The 9,690-nt window shown below is 38.7% G+C and overlaps 1 protein-coding gene across 1 annotated transcript in view; it reads right to left on the reverse strand.

Moving 5' to 3' along the window:
• Positions 1-8,912, reverse strand: part of TRIP11 (thyroid hormone receptor interactor 11) — a 31,248-nt gene extending 22,336 nt beyond the window's left edge. The window contains exons 1-6 of the mRNA XM_064659004.1: positions 8,406-8,912; positions 5,896-5,972; positions 4,699-4,809; positions 3,341-3,616; positions 2,450-2,518; positions 1,605-1,770 (exon numbers count right to left, since the gene is read on the reverse strand). Of these exons, the coding sequence (XP_064515074.1) occupies positions 1,605-1,770; positions 2,450-2,518; positions 3,341-3,616; positions 4,699-4,809; positions 5,896-5,972; positions 8,406-8,544 (838 nt within the window). The 5' untranslated portion in view covers positions 8,545-8,912. The remainder of the gene's footprint in view (positions 1-1,604; positions 1,771-2,449; positions 2,519-3,340; positions 3,617-4,698; positions 4,810-5,895; positions 5,973-8,405) is intronic.
• Between the last annotated feature and the right edge of the window lie 778 nt (positions 8,913-9,690).

The following is a 9,690-nucleotide window of genomic DNA, read 5'->3' on the forward strand; positions in this document are numbered from 1 at the left end:
AGATATACCTGGCTCAAAATAATTTTAAAAGTTAAGGGTTGAAAGACATATTTTGTTCGCAATTTAATTAGAATATACTTGATCCCCACCTCTCTTGGTGAGGAGATGATAGAAGGTAATTTATCAGGGCTTGGAATCCCTCAATTTTCTAAGAACAATTTATCAAATGCCACCTAATTCAGATTGATGCAAAATCTATTTATAATTTAATTAATTAAATTTCAAAGGTTTGCCAAATGGTTGCTATAGAGAAAAATTTGCTACAAATAATTTGCTAAATGATGCACAAAATTTTTCCACCTGAAGAAAAACATTTTTCAGAAATAATGTTTTTACAGGTACATCATACTATCACGACATCCATATTTTTGTACAATCCTCTGTAATTTCCAAGTAAGTCAGAACGTACAAAAAGGTATCATCAAGAGTGAACAGAAAAAAAATTAAATGAAAGCACACTGCTTGTGAATTCACTTCACTTTCCTCTGCTCTAGTCCCTATTATGTTGTCAGACAGAATAAACTAAACAAAAATATAAAATATTGTACTTCCTCAAAAGCGTAAGCAGTATTTATTTTGCAGATAACTGGTAATGCAATAAGAAAGGGATTTCTGCCTTTGACTTCATTAAATTAGGCCTGCTGGTGTATGTACGTGGAGTAAAAAAAATTACATCTTAATAGGCATCTGATTTTAAGAAATAAATTCCTTATCAGTACTACCTTAGAAGTAAAGGGGCTGTGAGAATACTTCTCTTCTTACCAAGAAGGGAATGGATCTCCCATTCCAGGAGAGTACATACTCTTTAAGAAGTCCAAGTTTTAACAGAAAACAAAGTAGAGGTTTACAAGCAAATCTTATATATTTGTGCAAAGAAGCCCCTAGAGGAAACCAACCTGACATGAGTATTTTTAGGGAATGTGAAATACCTACAAGACAACAAAAAGTTCTCTGTGGGAACTAATGAGCTTCTCCTACATTGTAGTCCCACCACAGACTGGTCCTTACAGCAATCATAGTTTGGTTTGCGCTGGAAGGGACTTTAAAGATCATCCAGTTTCAACACCTGCGTCATGGGCAGGGTTGCACCCACTAGATCAGGTTGCTCAGGGCCCTATTCAACCTGGCCTTGAGCACTTCCAGAGATGAGGCATCCTCAACTTCTCTGGGCAACCTGTTCCAGTGCCTCACTACCCAATCCTTGAGCTTTCCGAAGTAACCCAATTGGCACAGAGTACTTCTCACAAAAGTTATGTGCTGATATTTTTTATCTTCAATTCTATGTCTCATCCACACCTATATTCAGTGTAAGTTGAAAAAAAAAACTAGAAAGTGTATAATTTAGAGCACAATGACTGATATGTATATCAGATTGATATATGTCAGAGATGAAACGTTATCATTCCAATGTTCAAGCCAACCAGAGTGAATATAAGACACAGGACAGGACACAAATACCTTAAACAGAAAGCTGAAATGAAATTGAAATTCGAATTCCTAAACATCATGTATATGATATTTACTACACTGCTATGTGCATATTCAATGCATAACCACAACTCACTCTACATGAAATGAAAAAGAAAGCATGTGGTAACAAAGACCTTGCTGCAATCGGTTCTCAAGCTCTTCAATTCGCTCTTCATATTCACTCAGTTCTTCTCTGTGCCGACGACTTATCTCTACTAACTTTTGTCTGTGTGCATCCTGCAATACTGACAGTTCATGCTGATGTTCATCTATTTCTTGACTTAAATTCTGTTTGAGCTCCTAAAAAATATCATTAGAGAAACAAAATGGCAAAATATAGGACAGCACCTTATGAAAAAACAATGTAATAAAAAGTAAGATGTTTTTCCCAGTCAAATTAAAGGATTTATTAAAAGAATCTCTCACAGGACACGTCAAGTTTCTTGATTTTTGTTGATCTGGATTTTTTAAACGTTTAATGAAATTCCTTTAAAAATTATGTTTTTACAAATAGTATGCTCTACACAACAGCAAATATTAAATCAATGTAGAGAGATCACAGGTGTTACAAAGGAAGTGGATACACTAGGACATATTTCCAGTAACTTTCAGGGATGACAGCAAATTCGTATTTTGCATCTTCAATGAAAAAAAGGCAAGATGTTTCTAAGAAATGAGAAATTATTTTCTGTTTCAGTTTCATAACTCACCAACAGCTTCACAAAGTGATTTGCCCTCATAAATACTAATGTAATTTTGTCAAGCTTACATACTGTATTAAATCATACAAATACCTTTTCTCAGAGTAACTGTTTTTAAATATTGTACTGCTGACTGAAATACTGCTGTGCTATTACATGCCCACATGCATTTTTAATCACATAAGTGCTAGTGGTAGTTAAAATATTTACAAGTCATGTGACCATATGCAAAACGATGAAGAATAAAGGCTTAAGAAAAGATGAGTTTGTCATCTTACCTTAACAATATTCTGTAGTTTGCATATTTCACTTTGTTCAGCATCATTTGTGCCTTGCACTTTTGAGGACTGAAAAAAGAAAAACAACATATCCATATGAAAATTATGATAAATATGTGTATTTTTCATGTAAGTGCTTCCTCTATTGATACTCAAAAGTAGAAAACAACCAAGCTAACATGAAGCAAAACCAAAATCCACAGTGATTTTGATTTTTAAAAAAACATTATAATGGAAACATTTTAATTTTCCATAGATTTTTATTATTACATGCATATGTGTAAAAGTTTGGAGTGTGAGGTATTATTGCACATAATAAGACAACAGGGTTGCTTAATTTTGAGTATTTCCACATGGGAAAAGCATACCTCTGAAATCAGGCTATACCTTGAAAAATGGTGATCCACATCACCAACAGCTTGAAAGATTATACTTTCTTGTCTCAACAGACCATAAATTATAACTGACATATCAAGGACTGAGAGAAGAGCAAGTAAAACCAGTATGCAAGTATCCAACTATTACTTTGAACAGTACTGTGCTATCAATACAACATCAATACTATAGCCAGGAAGAAGGAAAATATTTTTTTGAAAGGTTGCACAAAAATGAAACCCTGAAGCAGCATTCTAAGCAAATGGTCATAAAACCCTTTACCTAACTTGACAAATTATGCATAAAAGCACCACAAAAAAGCATATGGAAGTCAGTCACTGGATGTGTCCCCAGTCACGTGTCAGCAAGAGGTTTCAGCTTTTCCATTGAAATATATTGCTTCTAGAAATTTTTCAGTATGAACTCTTAAAACATCCACTCCAAAACCACCAAATGCAATGGAAATGATAATTTGGAAGGGAGAGGGAAGGGCAAAGTAGAGGAAAAACCACTCACCACTGCAATCTGCTTCCAGTGGTCAACCTCAGATTCGAGCCTCGAAACTTCATTGGACAATCTGTTTATTTCTTGTTGTGACCAGATTATATCTCCAAAATCCATGTCATCTCCTTCAAAACCTGAGGAATGTCTGACCCCTGGAACATAGGAAGCTGAGGCAGTGGCTGGTGGCAAAACACCAGCTCCTAACTGTGCAGTCTGAGCAGCTGTCTGTACTTTCTGCAGTTGTTCCTGTAGCGCATTCTGTCTGGCTTTTAGATGGCTGATTTCCACCTGAGTATACAAAATAAAATGCATTGTTTGAATAAGAAGAATATCAAAATACAGTTTACTTTATTCTTTGTGGCGTTATGAAATATGAACCAAACAACTCCCCCCCAGCACAAATTACTGATCACTTTCACCAAAAAACCCCAAAAAACAAACCAAAACCAAAAAGCCCAAACGCTCTCATAGCGGAGAAATGCAGTCTTAGCTCATGTGTTATAAGGGACACGTATTTTTTTTTAGCAGCCAAGGTACACAAGTACTACAACAAGATTCAGGCTAACAGGTTATAAAAAAATTTAAATATATAAAGAGGGTATTCAGACATGAAAGTCAGGCAATACATGATGCCTCCCCAGTTATTTTTATTACATTTTACTTCTTTTAACAACTCAGTGTATTGAAAATCTACATATTTGCAAGAGAGTGAAATTAGCTGCACGCAATTTTCTCATAAGAACTCTGTTATTGTATTTAAGAAGCAGAATTTTATACATCTCATTCTGCTTCCTCGAGCTCTCACATGCATTTATGAATAAAGCAGAAATAAAACTACATTTGTGTAACTCTAGGCATACTGGCAACTTTCTTCATTTAAAAGGCTATGAAATCTCATGTTACACAGTAGGTTATAAAGCTGGTGTTTCCATCATAGAGGGGCATTTTACAAATTTGGAAAGCTAGCTCTGTTCCCTTTAATTGTGTACGTTAAGATAAATAATGATATCTACAGACAAAATAACTGCTTCAAATAAGAATTTGCTCCTGTTGTCTTCCTTAAAGGTAACTGAATCAGAAATACAAAGCAGTTGAGTGTCATTTCTCACAGCGATCCCAGAAACAACAGAAATTCTGACAGCTGCACGACATTCCCAGAGAGTTTTCTCACCTCAGCTATCTCCCGACAGCTCTGCTTACATTACATGACACAATGAAATATATGTCTTAGTTGACATTAACAAAACAAGAAACTACAGGTGTGACCAGTATTTCTACTGGAAGAGAACAGATACTGTAACAAAGAACTTAAACACCACAACAGATAAATATTGGACATACTTACTGGGATATTTTACTCTGTATCCTACCTCTTTCTGTTGAAGCTGATTGCGGTACTCTATAGATAACTGCTTTATTTGCAACTCTGCTGCTTCGTGCTTTTCTTCTAAGTCACTACAGACTTTTTTCAGCCTATCATTCTAGCAAAAATAAGAAATTAACGTTGGTTAACTCGGCACAGTTCTTAAAGAATCAGAAAAGCACAAGGGTAATGAACAGTAAAGAAATAAATTAAATTGTACAGATTTCTTGTGTTATTTCATTCAAAAAACAAAGTAACAGCAATGTCCAAATGTGGGCCCAAAAATCAGGTTCACGTCCAAGCTTTCTGTTTTTATATGGCATGGACTCTGGCTCACTTTCAGATAAAAGTTTTGTGATGACCAGAGGTAAATGCCAAGAATAAAAAAAAAATAATAAAAGAAAATCAGGACTGAATTACATCTTAGGAAGATTCGCAGGTGGAATTTAAGAACGGCCATAATGCACAAACTGGAGCTAATATCCAGTGTTCTCTCTCTAACAGCAGCTGGCAAGAAACTAGAAAAAGCAGGAACAGTTATGTCCCCAAAATACTACATTAACTTCACAGTGCTCTTGAGGACTGAAGACATAAAAGAAAGTTGTTGGTTTAGAGTCATAAATAAAGCCACAAGGCCAAGTCCTGTAAGTGCAGAAAGCCACTTTCCACAAGGGCACATGGGATTTGTAAACAGTTTTGGAAGACCAGGAGCAGCCACAGCTACATCAGAATGACCACAGGGTAGGGCAACACAGAGAGAGAACATCACCAGGGAACACACCCACCCTGTGCCTGAAGCTGCTGCAAAAGACACGCTGCCCTGCATCAGCAGACATTCTACATCTGCTTGTTCTGATGGTCATATATGAAACTTGACCTAGAGCTAAAATGTATGAAAACTTAAAGAATTTTTGCATTTTCAAGCTTTTCAGGCTCAAGTTGCAGTCCAAGTCCACGTGATAGGCAGGCACAGTCAGGGATGCAGTAAAAGGCAAAAACTTGCACCACATGCTTAATCCAATAAAACAATGTATCTCCCTGACTGTGATGGCAGTTTGTCACAAAAAGTCACATTCTAATATCACAATCACCCTTGTTTCTAGATTTACCCAGGGACAAGCAATTTCAGTGCAATATTTCACCTTTATACAAAATAAATGTTATGTACTGCTTTTAATTACAATAGTGTTCCAAAGTTTCTTACTTCAAACTTTTGTGCTGCATTAATACTTTCTATTTCTCTGAGTCTAGAATTGGACACGTGGAGTTCCGTTGCTGCATCTGAAAGAAAGTGAAAATTTTCATTTTTATTAAAATCCACTTATCTGTTAACTAGACAGCAGTTAAGAACAGTTATTAATACATATCTTACTTTACACTGCTTTAATGTTCATTCCTAGGTAAATATCAAAAGTGTTTTTATAAGAACACTGACAGAATTATTTGTCAGACAGTCTTTCTGAATCAAGTTTAGTTAACTTGTATCTAGGCTTTAAATCAAATCAAACCCCTAATACATTAGTATAGATTTCAGCTTTAAAATAAGGGAAATGAAAATGTTTTACTTGACTATTTTGTGTTCCTGAATCTGTTTCTCATTTACAACTTTGCCCCTGACATGACAGTTGTGTGTTCCTTTGTAATCTCATGTGAAATTTCAAAACAAGAATTAGTTCCATTAAATGCACACAGCAGTGACTAAACATTCAGGAAAAAAACCAAACAAATCACCCAAACCCAACAAAACCCATGCAACTAAACACCAGCCCCATAACTTACTTTCATTTACAAAGGTAACACATCTACCATCCCAGTTTATCCTGTACAAAAAGCACATCCCTGGATACACTTCCTTTAATGATCAACCTTCCTCAAACTATGTTAACTGATCCCATGTCCCATTTTTAATAGGCTGAAATACCACATTTCATTTTATCAATGAGAAATCATCCTGAATTAACTATAAAGCAATCCCGACAATTTTTCAGATTTTGAAATAAACATAATTTCCAGGTAAATACTGTATTTCATCATTTCCTATGTGCTATTTAAAACTGATGCAGCTCAAGCACTGCAGAGGCAACAATCTACCCGTAAAAACTATGAAACAAAGATGTTAAAGTCTATAATGCACAAACAACGTTCTCAGTTCTCATGGCAGTCAAAGCACTGAAGGTAAGGGATAATACTAAAAATTAGGGAACTTTTAGAAATTAGGAAATTAAAAAAAGGAAAGCAAGGAACTATTTAAAAAGTGTTCTTTAGGCCACAAAGTACTTTAAAGTCTCTACAGATGAGTACTTGGATGCCACCAGATTTTTTACACCCTCAAGTCTAGCAATCAATCTATTACTCTGAAATTTTTAGGACACCAAAGCTGTTCTCAGCAGTATTTAGCAGTGAAGAAGTACACCTGGAAGTAACTACTGAGCATCAGTACATCTCTTTGCACAAACTCATGCACAAATATGTGAACTGAAATCACAATTTATCTTTATAAAAGCAAAACAAACACACCAGGTGACTGCATAGTTCAGGAGCCTAAGTTTCCAAACTAAACTAATATGGACTTTGAAATTTAAAACAATTCTAAGCAAGTCTTTCAGAAAAGAGAAAAAAAAAAGATAATTTCACACTTATAAGAATAAATTTCTCTCTTCTGAGCGTTTTACCTGTATTACCAAAAAACCCATCCATATAAGACATGTAGCATCAGCTTGCCAACAAGATTTATACAATACACACTTTCACAGTATACTTTCATAATGCTTCATAGATGAGAGGTTGCAAACGAAGTAGAATTGCTTAATCACATATTTAAGAGGACTATTCAGCTGTTCTTTGTGATTGCTGTTCTTACCATCAATTTGAGAAAGCTAGTTTTTAAAATAATTTATAGTTACAAGAAGGTAAACAATACTAGGGGTATTAACCTACTGATATTTATTACATTATAGAACTGCTTAAGAGAAAAAAAGTATTAAAAATTTGTAACAAAACACGTTATTAAAAATATAAAGAAAATAATATATTCTAGGCTAGATTTACTATTGCTTTACTGAATATCTTACACTGATGTCTTGGCTTTTTTGTTCTTTCTGTTTTAAACATAAATCGTTCTAGTCTCTAATCCCTATAAAACAAGGGCCATGTTCTCCTCTTTGGCTGTAGGAGAGTTGTAGAACCTGACAGGTTTGTCTGGGCCCAACTGAAATATAAACAAAACCACCAGAAACACTGGACCTTTGCCTGAGAGTGACACGTCAGACTTAGATCACACCAGTGGCAAAACAACCTCTGTACTGCTACAACTGGGCAGTATCATGAAACCAGTCAAAAAGCAGCTAATCAGCGGGGGGGTGGGGGGGTGTCAGATAAACTAAGCAAGCAGAATGGAAGAAGAGTGTTTGTCTGCGTGCTTTCATTACGGATCAACACAACACTTCACGCAATTAGAAACTTCCGAATAATAAGCCTAGAACAGGTTCACTTATGCTATTACAGCCAGGGAATATGTTTGTTTATTCTCCATATCCTGAGGTCACAGGGGCAGAATAAAAACGGAAACAAAAGCAGCAAAGCCGGCAGCCCTCCTGAAAGGCACCAAGCAGGGACCAGCTCCTCCCGGCCGGCGGGTCCCAGAGGAGCCCGGCAGCCGGAGGAAAGGCTCCCTGGCGGAACCGGGCCCGCCCCGCAGCTCCAAGCCCCCCTTACCTCCCACTTCCTCGGCGCCCTCCAGCAGGATGTCCTTGGTGAAGCTGGAGATCTGCCCGGTGAGCGAGGACAGGCTGTCGCCCACCTGCCCCAGGGACTGGCCCAGCCCCGAGCCCAGGCCGCCCAGCCACGACGCCATCGCTGCTCCGAGCGCTCCGGGCCTCGGTTGGCCCCGCCGGCCGGGCCCTGCGGCCGCTTCCCGCGGGCCGAGGGGCCGCCTCCGCCTCCCTTCTCCTGGCTGGGGAGAGTCGCGGCTCTTGTTGCGGGCTCAGCACACCGAGATCGGCGACTCCTCCGCCGGCGCCGCGCGCATCCTCCCGGCTCCTCTCGCCTCAGTGGCTCCTCCCGGCACAGCTCGGCTTCTCCCGGCTCGGCTTGGCTCGGCTCGGCTTGTCCCGGCTCGGCTCGGCTCGTCCCGTCCCGGCTCAGCGGCTCCTGCCGGCAGCTCCGGCCGCTGCCACCTCAACGGCCGCCATGACACCCCTCCTAAACACCATAGAGAGCGAGGGCTCGGGCTAGAGCGCCCCCGCGGGGGCGGATATGGCGTAAGCGGCGGCGGAGGATGCCGGGACAGTGGCGGAGCGGCGGGAGGGGCCGGGAGGCGGTGGATGGCGGCCTGTCGCGATTAGTGACAGCCCGTATTAACGCGAACCCGCCCCTCGGGACAGACTTGGGCCCTATGCCAATAACAAATCAGTGTCCGAGTCTGAAGGATGTCCTTCGGACTTTTAAAATACTTAAGGATGATAAAAATATCTTTTACTGTGGTTAATTTTACAATTAAGTATCAAGTACGGCAAGTAGACAATAAAGTAGCACACAGGGCTTTTTGTCCCACTCTTTTTAATTACTGCTCTTGAAAAATTAGAAATGGACTATTTAGCATCACAACTAAGTTTTTTAGCCGACTTCATCCACTTTTGATAAGGGTGCACAGAAACAATCCAGTGTACTCTGTGGATTGACTAAACTACAAAAACAGTGCATTTGTGTCACAAAAAGAACGTGTATTCTGGCATCAAACTAGGAAACGGTAGCTTACTTTAAAATCAGAAAGCATATAATTTTTAAAGATGTAACGTAACTATAATGGGCACCAACTTTCTTCCCTAACAGGAGTGTCTTTATGTAAATTCGAGAGCATCAACAGATGCAAAGACATCAGAGATGATGAAATGTCAGTTATGGGCAACAGAAAACTCCCTCACTGCTGATGTGCACACACACATCTGGTGCAAAGCCCACTGATACCTGAGATGAAATTTCAATGTGTGATGAGCCTGTG

The sequence above is a fragment of the Pseudopipra pipra genome, chromosome 6 (assembly GCF_036250125.1).
Source record: "Pseudopipra pipra isolate bDixPip1 chromosome 6, bDixPip1.hap1, whole genome shotgun sequence".
Classification (NCBI taxonomy): Eukaryota; Metazoa; Chordata; class Aves; order Passeriformes; family Pipridae; genus Pseudopipra; species Pseudopipra pipra.